Source organism: Nerophis ophidion, linkage group LG25 (genome assembly GCF_033978795.1).
Source record: "Nerophis ophidion isolate RoL-2023_Sa linkage group LG25, RoL_Noph_v1.0, whole genome shotgun sequence".
Lineage (NCBI taxonomy): Eukaryota > Metazoa > Chordata > Actinopteri > Syngnathiformes > Syngnathidae > Nerophis > Nerophis ophidion.
Window position 1 is genome coordinate 13,502,383 of NC_084635.1, and position 17,778 is coordinate 13,520,160.

The following is a 17,778-nucleotide window of genomic DNA, read 5'->3' on the forward strand; positions in this document are numbered from 1 at the left end:
CATTGGTACGTTAACTTTAACTTACCTCTCTAGATTGTTTTTATACAGAACAAAAACTAATTGTAGGCGATCATTTATTCCTACGTGTTGCTACATAGTAAACACACAATTTCAATTTTCATCGAGAATTTATTGAATTAACTTGACTGTATATCAGTAACCATAAAAGTAACTTTAAAGTAGCTTAGCAATATGCACATCTTAATACAAGTTTGGAAAAGATAAAAACAGAATTTAAGGAAGACAAGGAAAAATAAAATAACTGACATCAACCACTAAACATGCCAGAAACTCCACACAGAAAGAGTCATTTTCACATTCACTTAAGGCACGGATAGTAATCGTTATTCGGAATATATGAACAGTTTGCATTTACAGTGTATTGATATTTAATCATTGTGAGTTCACAGGAAAACCACAACATGATAATCACTCTTCACGTTTACCAGTTGCCCATTATGCAGGTCCTTCTTGACATTCAAATGGTCTGTGATCTTAAATATTATGAAAGCAAGCAGTTGTTACTGTTATGATTGCAAGTAATTGTAACATTTAAAGACTGTAAAGACTTGGATTTTCAAACACGTTCGACAAAAAGTACATTTGCACAAAAAATAAAATACAGTATTTATTTTAATCTGCCATTTCTAATACAATCACCCCTGAAAATAAAACTGACAGATAAATGTGTTCTTTTGCTCTTTATTTTACTTTCCTTATTATGGTGTGAATTCTTTCAGCAACAGTTAATAAATAAAACGGCCCCACGTCTTTTGAGGCTCCGAACAAATTGAAATTCTCTACAAAATGTATTCATAAAACATATTGCTCACTTAACAACTTCATTTTAGTTTGTTAAACCTTCATTTGAGCCAGTAAGCGAAGTCCTTCATGACGATACATAAGAGGCAAAAAGTACTACCTTCACCTTGAGATAGTTGCTGTGCTTGGAACCAGACATGAAGATGGTTTTCTCCTGTCTCGCCCACAGAATGTAGAGCTGCTTAATATCAGGGCTTCATAGATCCTGTCCAGAGTCATAAACATCAGCTTCATTATGTCTTCTGCAGTGACCTAGAGGAGATCTAACACTAATATTATTCTATTGACACACTTTGAATAAACTTATTTGACTAGTCACTTAGCTCGAGGAAGCAGTACACAAATATTGGCATAGACAGGTGAAACTCAAAAAATGTGAATACCGTGCAAAGGTTTATTTATTCCAGCAATTAGATTTATAAGGTGAAACTAATCAATGGCATTTTCTCATAACATGCAACTCAAAATATTTCAAGCCTCATTCTGGGGTAATTTTGATGATCAGGGCTTACCTGAAATTGAAAAACTCAAAATACTTTTAAAAACTGCAAACCATGATCATAAACATAACAAATGAAGGCTTGGCATATCTCACTTTGCATGTAATGAGTTGATATAACAATAATATTGCCAACATAAATATACCTTTGATTATTATTCAATTTTTTGTTTAGTTCCACCTGTTTTACGAGAGGGCTTCTTTTGTGGCGATGTAATGAAATTCATCCAGCCTTCTTGGCCAATTCAGTTTTGTTAGTATTTCTCCACAACAGCTCGTAAAGCAGCCTTGTTTACTTATCATGCTGCACTGTTGACTGATGAAGTTACTATAGAGTGCATTTAAAAACATGTGCAAGTCATACACCTTACAATACCTACAGATTCACTTCTACATTATTATTATTATTATTATAAAAAACACATTGCACCCTGGATACTTCACCTGCCCGTTGAACACAAACCACAATCATGTGGCAGCATGTTTGTGGTCAATTTGTGTTTTCTAAGCCACATTTGAGATGACATGTGTAAGGTAACATGGAAGCAGGGCAAGATCTAATGTTTTAGTTCATGCCAAAGGCCCCCCGAGCAGCTGAAGTGGCAGTGGATTGAAAGGTTCTGTTGGTCAGGACGTCAGTCGAGAACTCCTGTTGGGCCTTGGTGAAGCTGGCTCCTGTACGTCTGTACTTGGAGTGGACCTTCAAGACAGGACATGGATGAGGACAGAGTAGTTTATACGTAAATAATTAACAGAATATACTGCTAGTAAGTGACCTTTAGGGCAGTGTTTTTCAACCACTGTTCCGTGAGATACAGTCTGGTATGCTGTGGGAGATGATCTAATTTCACCTATTTGGGTTAAAAATATTTTTTGCAAACCAGTAATTACGGTATGCAAATGATGTGTTGTTGTTGAGTGTCTACCATGAAATGATTAACGTGGACCCCGACTTAAAGAAGTTGAAAAACTTATTCGGGTGTTACCATGTAGTGGTCAATTGTACAGAATATGTACTGTACTATGCAATATACTAATAAAAGTTTCAATCAATAAATCAAAAAGTCAGTGTTGTCTAGAGCTTGGCAGAGTAACCGTGTAATACTCTTCCATACCAGTAGGTGGCAGCAGGTAGCTAATTGCTTTGTAGATGTCGGAAACAGCGGGAGGCAGGGTGCAGGTAAAAAAGTGTCTAATGAAAAGGTGAGTGCCCCTAAGAAAATGCATTGAAGCTCAGGTAAAGCTATGGAGAACAAAACTAAAACTGAACATGCTGCAAAGTAAACAAAAACAGAATTCTGGACGACAGCAAAGACTTACTGTGGAGCAAAGACGGCGTCCGCAAAGTACATCCGAACATGACATGACAATCGAGAACGTCCACACAACAACTGAAATAGTCTTGATTGCTAAAACAAAGTACATGCGGGAAATACGGCTCAAAAATCAATTGATTACCGTGGACCCCGACTTTAACAAGTTAAAAAACTTATTGAGGTGTTACCATTACGTGTTCAATTGTATGGAATATGTCCTGTACTGTGCGATCTACTAATAAAAGTTTCAATCAATCAATCAAAAAGTCAGTGTTGTCTAGAGCTTGGCAGAGTAACTGTGTAATACTCTTCCATACCAGTAGGTGGCAGCAGGTAGCTAATTGCTTTGTAGACGTCGGAAACAGCGGGAGGCAGTGTGCAGGTAAAAAGGTGTCTAATGCCTTTACCAAAAATAAAGAAAAGGTGAGTGCCCCTAAGAAAATGCATTGAAGCTCAGGGAAGGCTATTCAGAACGAAACTAAAACTGAACTGGCTGCAAAGTAAACAAAAACAGAATTCTGGACGACAGCAAAGACTTACTTTGGAACAAAGACGGCGTCCGCAAAGTACATCCGAACATGACATGACAATCGAGAACGTCCACACAACAATTGAAATAGTCTTGATTGCTAAAACAAAGTAGATGCGGGAAATACGGCTCAAAAATCAATTGATTACCGTGGACCCTGACTTTAACAAGTTAAAAAAGTTATTGGGGTGTTACCATTTCGTGGTCAATTTTATGGAATATGTACTGTACTGTGCAATATACTAATAAAAGTTTCAATCAAAAAGTCACTGTTGTCTAGAGCTTGGCAGAGTAACTGTGTAATACTCTCCCGTACCAGTAGGTGGCAGCAGGTAGCTAATTGCTTTGTAGACGTCGGAAACAGCGGGAGGCAGTGTGCAGGTAAAAAGGTGTCTAATGCCTATACCAAAAAATAAAGAAAAGGTGAGTGCCCCTAAAAAAATGCATTGAAGCTCAGGGAAGGCTATGCAGAACAAAACTAAAACTGAACTGGCTGCAAAGTAAACAAAAACAGAATTCTGGACGACAGCAAAGACTTACTCTGGAGCAAAGGCGGCGTCCGCAAAGTACATCCGAACATGACATGACAATCGAGAACGTCCACCCAGCAATTGAAATAGTCTTGATTGCTAAAACAAAGTAGACGCGGGAAATACGGCTCAAAAATCAATTGATTAACGTGGTTACCAATTCGTGGTCAATTGTATGGAATATGTACTGTACTGTGCGATGTACTAATAAAAGTTTCAATCAATCAATTGCTCAAAGGAAGACATGAAACTGCTACAGCAGGAGTCGGGAACCTTCTTGGCTGAGAGAGCCATGAAAGCCAAATATTTTAAAATGTATTTCCGTGAGAGCCATATATTTTTTAACACCGAATACAACTAAATGCATGCATTTTTAATTGATAACTTTTTTAGAGTACAATAAGTCTCCTATTATTTTTAATAACATTTTTATTCTGAAGCTAACCAATAATAAATAAAATACTTCTTATGTGTCTTCTTGAACAGATGCGGTAGGAAATGGATGGATGGATTAAAATGCATGAGAATGTTTTCTACTTTGAAGGTTATTTTTAACACTGTGATTACCAGCAAAATTATTCCTTACTTATTGTGTTAAGCAATGTCAGCTAAGATTTATCTGAGAGCCAGATGCAGTTTTCTAAAAAGCCACATCTGGCTCTAGAGCCACAGGTTCCCTACCCCCGCGCTACAGGAAAAAAACAAAAAATAGAAAGAGCCACCAAAATAGGAGCGCAAGACAAGAAATAAAACACCACACACAGGAATAGAGCAAAAAAGTCCAAATAAGTCAGGGTGTGATGTGACAGGTGGTGACAGTACACCTACTTTGAGACAAGAGCTATAGTGATGCATGCTTGGTTATGTTTTAAAGTCATATCCAACCGCAACTTTTTACTGTATATGAGTTTCGTTTCTTAACGATTTCTGCTGGTGGTGTGCCTCTGCATTTTTTCAACGCAAAAAAATGTGCCTTGGCTCAAAAAAGGTTGAAAAACACTGCTTTAGGTTTTTGGAGCTATATTACATTTTCACACAAAATGGCACATGCCTAAATATGGCACGTCATCTTTAAACAGCTCTAAAACAATTTGATATTGGCATACCATTTTCAGCAGAACGACGCCCAGGATGGCGTTGACAGTGAAAAAGCCGGCCACGACCATCATGACCACGGCGACGGCCAAGTTCACCCGGATCATGCTGATGGATGCAATCCAGCCACTGTCAACGCAGACATACAAACACAGATCATGCTGGCAATGAGTGCTGAGTTATAGTGAATATTAAACCAATATAGTAAATATTTCAGCTGGAATTCACTAGCAAATCTAGGAAGAGGATATTGGCAGGAAGCTAAAAAGTGAAGAACGAGAAAAGAAAGGCAAACTTACAAAGCATAGCACCCCTCACAAGTTAGGACAACAGGAATCTGTCAAAGAGGAAATACTGTAGAAGCCAGAATACCACACAAGAAAACACACCATCCCGTACATACACACACAGAAAATACCAAAAGTACACAATCCGGCCACGTTGGCATGATCCATGCACTTGACAACTGACCTGTTTCCCCACTTGGGGATCCCCACTGTCTGGATGATGTACACAGCCACTTGGAAGAAGAAGACAAAAAAGAAGAAAAAGAAGCTGAAGGAGCTGTCAGACCTAGAGAAGAAAAGATGGACAACACAAAGAATTGGAATACATATCAATGGCAGCTGTCAATAAAAGAGGATGTATGATCATTTAAATCTTTTCTGACTTATTAATTGTTAACATTTTAAGGTACTTGTTTCAATGAAAAAATATGACAGTAAAGTAGTTCAGATTTTGAGTATTAAACCATACTGATATTGATCAAATACGATATCAGCTTTTGTCATTTTGTAGTGTGGAATACTGGAAAGGTCTTGATAATTTCTCAAACAGATTTTTCTTGGATCTCTTATAAGCGTTTGATACAATTGTTCATGAAGTTTCTTTTGTCAAAAGACCAATGACATGGGCAGCAAATGTGATCAGATAGTTTAGAGCAGGGGTCACCAACCTTTTTGAAACCAAGAACTACTTCTTGGGTACTGATTAATGCGAAGGGCTACCAGTTTGATACACACTTAAATAAATTGCCAAAAATAGCCAATTTGCTCAATTTACCTTTAATAAATAAATATATATATATATATATATATATATATATATATATACATATATATATATATATATATATATATATATATATATAAAATGGGTATTTCTGTCAGTCATTCCGTCGTACATTTTTTTTTCCTTTTACGGAAGGTTTTTTGTAGAGAATAAATGATGAAAAAAAACACTTAAGTGAACGGTTTAAAAGAGAAGAAAACACAAAAAAAATTAAAATACAATTTTGAAACATAGTTTATCTTTAATTTTGACTCTTTAAAATTAAACCGAAAAAAATGAAGAGAAAAACTAGCTAACTCGAATCTTTTTTAATAAAAAGTTCTATTTTGGTTTCATCTGACCACATGACATTCTACCAATCCTCTGCTGTATCACCCATGTATCCATTTTGGTATAAACCCAACTCGTCGTGTTTGGAGGAAGAAGAATACTGAGTTGCATCCCAAGAACACCATACCTACTGTGAAGCATGGGGGTGGAAACATCATGCTTTGGGGCTATTTTTCTGCTAAAGGGACAGGACGATTGATCAGTGTCAAGGAAAGAATGAATGGGGCCATGTATCGTGAGATTTGGAGCCAAAACCTCCTTCCATCAATGAGAGCTTTGAATGGTTGACCAAATACTTATTTTCCACCATAATTTATAAATAAATTCTTCAAAATTCCTACAATGTGAATTCCTGGATTTTTTTTTCACAGTTGAAGTGTACCTATGATGAAAATTACAGACCTCTGTCATCATTTTAAGTAGGAGAACTTGCACAATCGGTGGCTGACTAAATACTTTTTTGCCCCACTGTACATGGTTCCTAACTTTGGAACTCCTTAACAGGGTCCCTTAAAGGAAAACTGCACTATTTGGGGATTTTGCCCGTCACTTAAAATCACTATTTGAGAAGAGAACACAAATTTCTCTCCTTTTTTGTGTATTTCAAATTTTAAAATACAACTTGTACTAGGCAGCTAACAATGTATCAAATGGGAGTCATCTATTCAGACATCCACAAACAGACAACCATATTCCTATTACATTTTGTGAACTGCATATTAACCAAGTATTAGCAACATTCTTATTACAAGAGCTAACGCCGAGTAATTATTTTTAGCGGTGCTTCGATTACAGCGAGGTAACTACCTTAAGCTGCTATTGACACACTGAGTTTCTGCTCCATCGCCTGAGTTGATAAAAGTTGTCGCTGGATCATAAATCATGCCTCACACTCAGACAAGACGCTAGTTCGCTCCCTCTTATTGAAGATTATGATTATTTATCAATGTATCGTATGTAATGTATATAATTTAATCGTGCTGTCATATTTGATGACAATAAAACATTACATCTATAAGGGGCTGTGTAATCTTGTGCTGAAAGATACAAATCAAATTAGCCGGCATCCCGATGAGAGAAGACATTGTCCAGTAAGTGATTGTTTTATTACGTTCACAGTTTGTATTTCTTGTTCAGCACTTCACAGTACTGCTCCGTGATGCTTAGTGTTTCACTATAGTATGATCTGCTTATCACTCAGCTTCTAAAACTTGTAGCTCACCCCCTTTATACCGTATTTTTTGGACTATAAGTCGCAGTTTTTTTCATAGTTTGGCCGGGGGTGCGACTTATACTCAGGAGCGACTTATGTGTGAAATTATTAACACATTACCGCAAAATATCAAATAATATTATTTAGCTCATTCACGTAAGAGACTAGACGTATAAGATTTCATGGGATTTAGCAATTAGGAGTGACAGATTGTTTGGTAAACGTATAGCATGTTCTATATGTTATAGTTATTTGAATGACTCTTACCATAATATGTTACGTTAACATACCAGGCACCTTCTCAGTTGGTTATTTATGCATCATATAACGTACACTTATTCAGCCTGTTGTTCACTATTCTTTATTTATTTTAAATTGCCTTTCAAATGTCTATTCTTGGTGTTGGGTTTTATCAAATAAATTTCCCCCAAAAATGTGACTTATACTCCAGTGCGACTTATATGTTTTTTTTCCTCCTTCATTATGCATTTTCGGCAGGTGCGACTTATATTCTGAAAAATACGGTAATCAGGCTGAGTTTTTTAGAGCACTTTAGGCGGAATACATTGAAGTAGGATAAGCTACATTATTAGCCACCTCTTACTAGTGTTTATTTATGATTTGGATCTACAAAGAAAGATGTGTGTTCTTGGCTCACATTTTTTGTGATGTCCCTTTCTCTGCAGTAGGAAATAGCTCTATATTGATTTAAGGTTTTTGGAGCATTTCTGTAATCTTCCGGACTAAAGATTTCGACCGTAATTCCATATCTGTTTGCTGATACCATTGGCTTGAAACCAGCTCCTTGATAAAAGTGATTTAAGACTGCTATCGATTTCTTGCAAGACAAGCTAACCACTTCTAAACTGTAAGCTTCAAAGCTGTCAAACCTAAAACAACATGGGAATAAAAAAGGCTTCTCCTGCAACAAATACAGAGAAGGATGTGGAAGAGGGTTCAGAATCAGGTAACCTCCAAGGAATAATAATGATGTTAAATGATAAGGGAGCCAATTAGATAGAAGTGTTGACTAGGCTTGATAAACAGTGCGAGGACATAAAATACATCCATCTATTTTCTACCACTTGTCCTTTTTAGGGTTGCGGGGGGTGCTGGAGTCTATCTAAGCTCCATTCGACCCTGGACAAGTCGCCATCTCATCACAGGTATACATGCCAAAAAATATTATCGAAGTGAAGAAAAAAACTGCTAGACATTGTAAGGATAATGCAACACTTTGTAAACAAGCGGATGGGCTGGAAGGAAAAGTGGTTGGACTAGAGGAGCAATTGAATGTTTTCAAGAAGCAAAATCACATTATATCTACGTGTCAGATTCAGGAAGTACAGGAGTCTGTCCGCATGAACAATGTTATTACGACCGACCTTCAAATAACATGCGTAGGATGAGTACCAAATCAGTAATTTTTTGCCAGACAGAAAATCCCTCTTTCAAAACAGTGCCATGTTTTGCGTACTTGGGTTGCATGTGAAGTCACGGCGGTTTGCTGACTCAGCCGGCTTTTTGTTTTTCAGCACTCAATGATCACTTTAGCAGATGACGTTGCAATTTTCAATGCCAACGGAGCAATCGACTCAAAAAAATTACTTCAAATTAATTTTTTTTCTAAAAATGCGGTAGCTTAATGTTAATATGCACACTTGTGTTAATGAAAACCAAAACTAAGAGGCACATTACTATAAAACGGCTGGTGTGTAATAAGTATGATACTTACAGTATTAACACTTTCTGGGGCACAATCATTTTTTTTTTTTTAAAACAGACCATAAACTATACACTCGTGCCAGCTAACATCTTAGGCTTGCAACTGTAATTGCAACTTAGTGTTATACTTGCAAATGAGACTCTGAAATGTGAGAATGAAACAAGATACAGTATAAAAACTGTACAGGCTTTATCAGCTCATTTTGAAATGTTGAAGTGAAGTGAATTATATTTATATAGCGCTTTTCTCTAGTGACTCAAAGCGCTTTACATAGTGAAACCCAATATCTAAGTTACATTTAAACCAGTGTGGGTGGCACTGGGAGCACGTGGGTAAAGTATCTTGCCCAAGGACACAACGGCAGTGACTAGGATGGCGGAAGCGGGAATCGAACCTGCAACCCTCAAGTTGCTGGCACGGCCACTCTACCAACCGAGCTATTCCGCCCCACAATAAAATAAAAGATGCAATAAAAGAAACTAGATTTTATTATCAAAAATAATTAATATTCATTAACACACACAAAAGTACCTAAAATTGGTACCGATGAGTACCGGTAGCGATTCCCTGAAGACACATTACTATGAATTACCCGCATCCTGCGTCACTAAAGATGCACACCTAATGGTGGAGCAGCTGACAACAAAGGACAAGGATAAGATGCTGCGGCTTCAACCATGCAACAGGTGGCCATAAGCGGTAGAAAATGGATGGATGGATGGATGGATGAACGATCAGTAACAGACATGGAGAAGGAGTAGGATTGGATAAAAAGCTTTGCCCTACATTTTTTCAGATATGTTGAAATGTAAAAATATAACCACAAGTAACTTGTTAAACATGTCTGAAACAAATAAATTATAGACATAACATAGGGATTGTGAATGATAGATGACATTCCAAAATAAGAGCAGTTCCCCTTTAAGCTTAGTATAATGGAATTTAATTTCACAGTGCATATGAACAATATAAAATGTGATGGTTGATGATCACTTAAACATAATTCCATTCAATTAAATTAACAATCTAAAACATTTCACAAAGCTAGCTAAACAGGATGTACCTGAAGGCCTTGTAGACGGGTCTGTACCAGCAGACAAAGGACACAGGTGTGAATAGGATGAACCACAGGATGGACAGACCAAAGTCTACTCCATACTGAGCGTCGGCTGTGAAGTAGGCCAGGCAGGCCAGTACGTTGAGGAAAAGCGTAGAGCTGTGGTCTGGAGACACAGAAGCGGTGACATGAAGTGCATGAATTATGATCGTGAAGTGCAAGGATTTAAAGGCCTACTGAAACCCACTACTACCGACCCCGCAGTCTGATAGTTTATATATCAATGTCTATCTGTGTTGGCCCTGCGATGAGGTGGCGACTTGTCCAGGGTGTACCCCGCCTTCCGCCCGATTGTAGCTGAGATAGGCGCCAGCGCCCCCCGCGACCCCGAAAGGGAATAAGCGGTAGAAAATGGATGGATGGATGGATGGAAATATTAACATTGCAACACGTGCCAATATGGCCGGTTTAGTTTACTAAATTGCAATTTTAAATTTCCGGCGAAGTGTCGTGTTGAAAACGTTGTGGTGTGATGAGGCGTATGATGATGCGTGCGTTTGACGTCTCGGGTTGTAGCGGACATTATTTTCCAGCCCGATCCAAGCTATAAGTAGTCTGCTTTAATCGCATAACTACACAGTATTCTGGACGTCTGTGTTGCTGAATCTTTTGCAATTTGTTCAATTAATAATGGAGAAGTCAAAGTAGAAAGATGGAGGTAGGAAACTTTTAGCCTTTAGCCACACAAACACAGCCGGTGTTTCCTTGTTTAAAGTTCCCGAAGGTGAAGCTTTACTATGGATCAGAGCGGTCAAGCGAACATGGATCCCGACCACGTCAACCGGCAGTTTTCGGTGAGAAAATTGTGGTAATAAGTCGGCTCTTACCGGAGACATCAGTGGAGTTTCCATCCTGCTGCAGCTGCGAGACTTCCCTCAGAGACACTGGGTCAACACACCCGTGGCCACACCCCTTCGACTTTCAGTTACTATTTAATCTCACTAAAACACTAGCAACACAATAGGCAGATAAGGGATTTTCCAGAGTTATCCTAGTAAATGTGTCTAATAACACCTGAATCGCTTTTTTTAAGTTTTTTTTTTTTTTTTCTAGTCCTTCACTCTAAATTTCCTCACCCACAAATCTTTCATCCTCACTCAAATTAATGGGGAAATTGTCGCTTTCTCTGTCCGAAAAGCTCTAGCTGATGCTGGCTATGATTGTAAACAATATGAAGATGTGAGGAGCCCTACAACCCGTTTATTAGCGAGTTTATTAGCAACCAAAATTTGCGAACTTTATCGTCGATGTTCTCTACTAAATCCTTTCAGCAAAAATATGGCAATATAGTGAAATGATCAAGTATGACACATAGAATGGACCTGCTATCCTCGTTTAAATAAAAAAATCTCATTTCAGTAGGCCTTTAAAACACTGTCAAATATCAGTTAGTGGATGATGCTTTCAATTATTAAAAAAAAAAAGATACGACTTGTGTTGCAGTATAGTAATGAATACTATGAATGTGTGTAATCCCTTCTGTCCTGCATGTTGTACATAAGGTTTTATGTAGAAATAAATACACATGCGTTGAAGGTCTTTAAACTAGATGAAGATTTGGCTTTGTTATTGAACTAATGAGATCATAATAAACAATACATTACAAGAGAAATGATCCACATGAATATATATTTAAATATATAGACAGTGGCCACTTCACTCGGAATACTTAGAGCGTAATCAGTCAATGTACAGTGCATCCGGAAATTATTCACATCTCTTCACTTTTTCCACATATACAGTGGGGCAAAAAAGTATTTAGTCAGCCACCGATTGTGCAAGTTCTCCCACTTAAAATGATGACAGAGGTCTGTAATTTTCATCATAGGTACACTTCAACTGTGAGAGACAGGATGTGAGAAAAAAAAATCCCGGAATTCACATTGTAGGAATTTTAAAGAATTTATTAGTAAATTATGGTGGAAAATAAGTATTTGGTCAACCATTTAAAGTTCTCACTGATTGAAGGAGGTTTTGGCTCAAAATCTCACGATACATGGCCCCATTCATTCATTCCTTAACACGGATCAATCGTCCTGTCCCCTTAGTAGAAAAACAGCCCCAAAGCATGATGTTTCCACCCCCATGCTTCACAGTAGGTATGGTGTTCTTGGGATGCAACTCAGTATTCTTCTTCCTCCAAACACGACGAGTTGAGTTTATAACAAAATGGATACATGGATGATACAACAGAGAATTGGGAGAATGTCTCGTGGTCAGATGAAACCAAAATAGAACTTTTTGATGGTGTGGGCGTGTAGCACCGAATGGAGATGTTGACATGCGGAGTAAGCACTCTTTATTCTCTAGCGGGTGACTTTTCAAATGATGCTACATATTAGCAGTAATGCTACTTTTCATAGCAACGCTTTTGCCCCACACTTGATGAATTACAGTTGTCTGTTTGACTTATTCCCACTTGAAGCCAAACCACCGCCAGACGATAGACCCCCTTCTGTTATTCTTGGGAACGAATTCTTCCTTCATTTGTTACCAGATTCGCACCTTTTTAATCTCTTATTACCACTCGCACCGCGTCGCAAGCATCACAGCTAACGTTACCCATGCTACTACCTCTCTGCTCCGCGAGGGCGTATACATATCTGACGTATGACGTGACAGTATGTGACGTGTGTAAGAAGGTGCGCTTGCTGTCTGTGAGAAGGACAGACAAGAAAGAGCGAGGAGAGCCTGTAGTATAATGCCAGCAGTGAAAAGCAACTGCGTGAGAACATATACTCGAATATCACGATATAGTCATTTACTATATCGCACAGAGACAAACCCGCGATATATCAATATATCGATATATCGCCCAGCCCTATGCACAACTGAATAGCTCAGTTACTCAGTGTGTTTATACAGGTTTAGATTGCGATATGTAATTTCTTCATGGTGAAAGTCGTTGTATAATAAACATTGTATTTATGTTAGCATTTAAGATAGCGAACTAGCGGCAATCCATCCGTAGGTTAAAAAATTGCTATCAATCAGTTTTGCAATAATTCTAACCGCAGAGTTTTACCAAACTTATCATGATTACCGTTTATCGTTCCATCCCAACACCACTTAAATGTTTAGACATACTTATTGCTACAAATCAGGTGTTCTAAAACGTTTGATTGGTCATGTTTATAACACATTATTAACTAAAATTAACACAATGAGCAGACTCTTTTTCCTGAGGAAGCTTAGGTCCTTTAATGTGCGCAGCAAGCTGTTGGAGATCTTCTATCAGTCTGTTGTGGCCAGTGCCCTTCACTTCGCTGTGGTTTGTTGGGAGAGCAGCACCAGCAAAAGGGACTCAAACCGGATTGATAAACTGATCCGGAAAGCCGGCCAAACTATTGGCTCGCAGTTGGAGGCGTTTGTATCAGTGAGGGACAAGAGGACACTGGGCAAACTGCTGGCCATCATGGACAATCCTTCCCACCCACTCCACCAGACAATTGAGAGACAGCGGAGTTCATACTCCAACAGGCTCCTTCAGCTTGCTTCCTGCACTGTGCAATTCAAGAACTCCTTCATTCCACACTCCATCCAGCTGTATAATCACTCCCCATACAGCAACAGATAATATCTGCCTATAACCTGACACATTCTATGTCAGCTACTTCTCTTTGTTTTTAATGTCTATATTCTATTTTTGACTGGACTTACTCTCTTTTTTATGCCGGGGCTGCCAAATATACTGGGATAGTGTACATAGAATTTGGTATATATTGTATATGTTATAGACATATTATATCTGTATATATAATATACTGTACACATATTAAGTATATATTTGCAGATATGTTATATTTTACATTGCTATACCTAGTCTATTTATATCTGCATTGTCCTTTCCATCCTTACACTTTCCATCATTGTAACTGAGCTACTGTGTTGAACAATTTCCCTTGTGGATCATTAAAGTTTGTCTAAGTCTAAGTGAAAGCAAAAAATCAATACGTGTCTTAGTTCGTCTACAATACATTACAGAGAATGCTTAGGGCAGTGGTTCTTAACCCGGTTTGATCGAACCCTAGGGGTTCGGTCAGTCGGCCTCAGGGGTTCGATGGAGCCTCCGTCCAAACCTGACTAAATAAATTCAATGTTTTATTATTATAATCAAATGACAGCAATCATTTCCATGAGATTATTATCTAATATGAGTGTTTTGGCACACTTACAATGACAAAAAACAACAACATTGTTTTTCATGAGCTCTGTACCAAGGTGGGGTTGGAAATAATTTGTACCCCTTTCAGATATCGCATTTAGGTCCCACTAAAACATTCACATGTTGCACAATGAGATGTAAACATGGGATCATGTGTACTTTGCTGTAACTTTCTGTTTGTAAGATATATCTTTATTAGTATTTCTTTAATATAGTAACATCATTAAATTAAGAAAAAACATTTTATTTTTCCCTAAAGAAGGGTTCGGTGAATGCGCGTATGAAACTGGCGGGGTTCGGTATCTTCAACAAGGTTAAGAACCACTGGCTTAGGGGTAGTCACATGGAGGCGTACGAGGTACTCACACATCCACAAGTAGTACATTCTCCTGCATATCTTGCGGTATTCCTCTGGGATATCCTGCTCAAAGTCCTGGTAGAAACATGGCTTCACAGGGGAGAACTTTGGCAATGGAGGCCAATTGTTCTCTTTTACTAATGACGGTCAAAAGCAGAACGTTGTGTTACCTTTTATTGATCGGCTAAACAACGTGCTCACAATTTAAGGGACTTTTACCGCCAGTGTTCTGGGCTGTCCGGTTCTGAAGCTCCTGTTCCTTCCTTTCCAACTCTGCTGCTTTCCGATCCAGCTCCTGTTGCTGCTTGATCAGATCAGCTTGACCAGCAGCGGCGGCAGCAGACACCTGAGGGGCAATGGAGAGGATGCCAGGTTCAGTGAGATATTTCCTACCAGCAGCCTTGAGATAATCCTTTATTAGACAAGCTGGATCAGTGTTTTTCAGCCTTTGAAGGGGCTGTTTGCAACATTTACACGGATGCCTAGAGGGAGCTATCTTTCTCCTGGCTATTAATTAGTACGTAATGTTGAAAACTACGCCCATACGTAACACACATGCTCTAGGTTTGTTTGCTAATTACAGCAGTTTGGCTACCTAACGTTAGCTACTAAGGTGTCCCACGATTCGATTCAATACCGATTCTTGGTGTCGCGATTAGATTATATATCGATTTTTTAAATTCAAAAACGATATTTTTCCGATTCAAAAGGATTCTGTATTCATTCAATACATAGGATTTCAGCAGGATCTACCCCAGTCTGCTGACATGCTAACAGAGTAGTAGATTTAAAAAAAAAAAAAAAAACTTTTATAATTGTAAAGGACAATGTTTTATCAACTGATTGCAATAATGTAAAATTGTTTTAACTATTAAACGAACCAAAAATATGACTTATTTTATCTTTGTGAAAACATTGGACACAGTGTGTTGTCAAGCTTATGAGATGCGATGCAAGTGTAAGCCACTGTGACACTATTGTTCTTTTTAAATTTTTTTTTATAAATGTCTAATTATAATGTCAGTGAGGGATTTTTAATCACTGCTATGCTGAAATTATAACTAATATTGATACTGTTGTTGATAATATTAATTTTTGTTTCACTACTTTTTGTTTGTTCTGTGTCATTTTTTTGTCTCCTCAATTGCTCTGTTTATTGCAGTTCTGAGTGTTGCTGGGTCAGGTTTGGTTTTGGAATTGATTACATTGTTATGGTATTGGTGTGTATTGTTTTGTTGGATTGATTAAAAAAAATGTTGATTTAAAAAAAAAAAAGAGAATCGATTCTGAATCGCACAACTTGAGAATCTCAATTCGTATTCGAATCGATTTTTTTCCACACCCCTATTAGCTACCATTAAATGTTTATTCTATTGTAACTAAACATGACTGCTAATTGTTACAGTAGGTGGAGTCGTATTATTGCCTCATTCCTGTGAGAATTCTGCATGTGACCGAAGCATTAAGGAGCGGGACTATGCAGGACTAACTGCAGTGTGCTCAAACAACCACCAGATTTCATCTTTGAGCAGATATTACAGTATCATCTTTCTTTCTTTTTTTCAACTTGTCAGGTCCGTAGTGCATTCTTCACACATTCCTTACTCACACTTAAAGTGAAGGATGAGGCAAAAATACAACCTTGCCTACTGTACTTGCTTCTCTGGGACTGCTTTTGTGTATGTGCTTGCGCTCCCTGCCTGTACGTCAGATAAGACAGGGACGAGTGACAAGTCTGATAATAATGTAAGTTAAAGTTAAAGTACCAATGATTGTCACACACACACTAGGTGTGGTGAAATTTGTCCTCTGCATTTGACCCATCCCCTTGATCACCCCCTGGGAAGTGAGGGGAGCAGTGAGCAGCAGCGATGCCGCGCCCAGGAATCATTTATGGTGATTTAACTCCCAATTCTAACCTTTGATGCTGAGTGCCAACCAGGGAGGCAATGGGTCCAAATTTTTTATAGTCTTTGGTATGACTCGGCCGGGGTTTGAACTCCCAACCTACCGATCTTAGGGCGGACACTCTAACCCAGGGGTGCCCACACTTTTTCTGCAGGCGAGCTACTTATCAATTGACCAACTCGAGGGGATCTACCTCATTTATATATATCATTTATATTTATTTATTTATGAAAGAGACATTTTTGTAAACAAGTTAAATGTGTTTAATGATAATACAAGCATGTGTAACACATATAGATGTCTTTCTTTCACAAAGACAAGAATATAAGTTGGTGTATTACCTGATTCTGATGACTTGCATTGATTGGAATCAGACAGTAATGATGATAACGCCCACATTTTCAAATGGAGGAGAATAAAAGTTGTCCTTTCTGTACAATACCACATGAAAGTGGTTGGTTTTTGGCATCTAATTCATCCAGCTTCCATACACTTTACAAGAAAAACATTGGCGGCAAATTCCGTAGCTTGCTTGATTGACATTCACGGCACCCCAGGGTCTTGTGAGATGACGCTGGCTGCTGCCAGTTCATTATTATGAAAAAATGACAGAGAGGAAGGCAAGAAACACTTTTTATTTCAACAGACTTTCGCGCCGTCCCTTCCGTCAAAACTCTAAAGGCCGACTGCACATTTCCTATCTTCACAATAAAATCCCTGCTTCATGCTGCCTGCGCTAACAAAATAAGAGTCCCGGAAAGCTGGCGTGCACAAGCGATCCCTCAGAAAGCTGGCGTGCCCATCACTTGTGCACGCCAGCTTTCCGGGACTCTTATTTTGTTAGCGCAGGCAGCATGAAGCAGGGATTTTATTGTGAAGATAGGAAATGTGCAGTCGGCCTTTAGAGTTTTGACGGAAGGGACGGCGCGAGAGTCTGTTGAAATAAAAAGTGTTTCTCGCCTTCCTCTCGGTCATATTTTCATAATAATGATCTTGCAGCAGCCAGCGTCATCTCACAAGACCCTCCGGTACCGTGAATGTCATTTAAGTGACGTCTTGGTGAAGATTGATGATCACTAATTTTTAGGTCTATTTTTTT

At 38.4% G+C, this 17,778-nt stretch overlaps 1 protein-coding gene across 1 annotated transcript in view; it reads right to left on the reverse strand.

Annotated features, from left to right (window-relative positions):
* Positions 1-109: 109 nt before the first annotated feature.
* Positions 110-17,778, reverse strand: part of scamp2l (secretory carrier membrane protein 2, like) — a 46,047-nt gene continuing 28,378 nt past the window's right edge. The window contains exons 4-9 of the mRNA XM_061887629.1: positions 14,991-15,117; positions 14,780-14,908; positions 10,195-10,354; positions 5,263-5,364; positions 4,803-4,920; positions 110-2,021 (exon numbers count right to left, since the gene is read on the reverse strand). Of these exons, the coding sequence (XP_061743613.1) occupies positions 1,887-2,021; positions 4,803-4,920; positions 5,263-5,364; positions 10,195-10,354; positions 14,780-14,908; positions 14,991-15,117 (771 nt within the window). The 3' untranslated portion in view covers positions 110-1,886. The remainder of the gene's footprint in view (positions 2,022-4,802; positions 4,921-5,262; positions 5,365-10,194; positions 10,355-14,779; positions 14,909-14,990; positions 15,118-17,778) is intronic.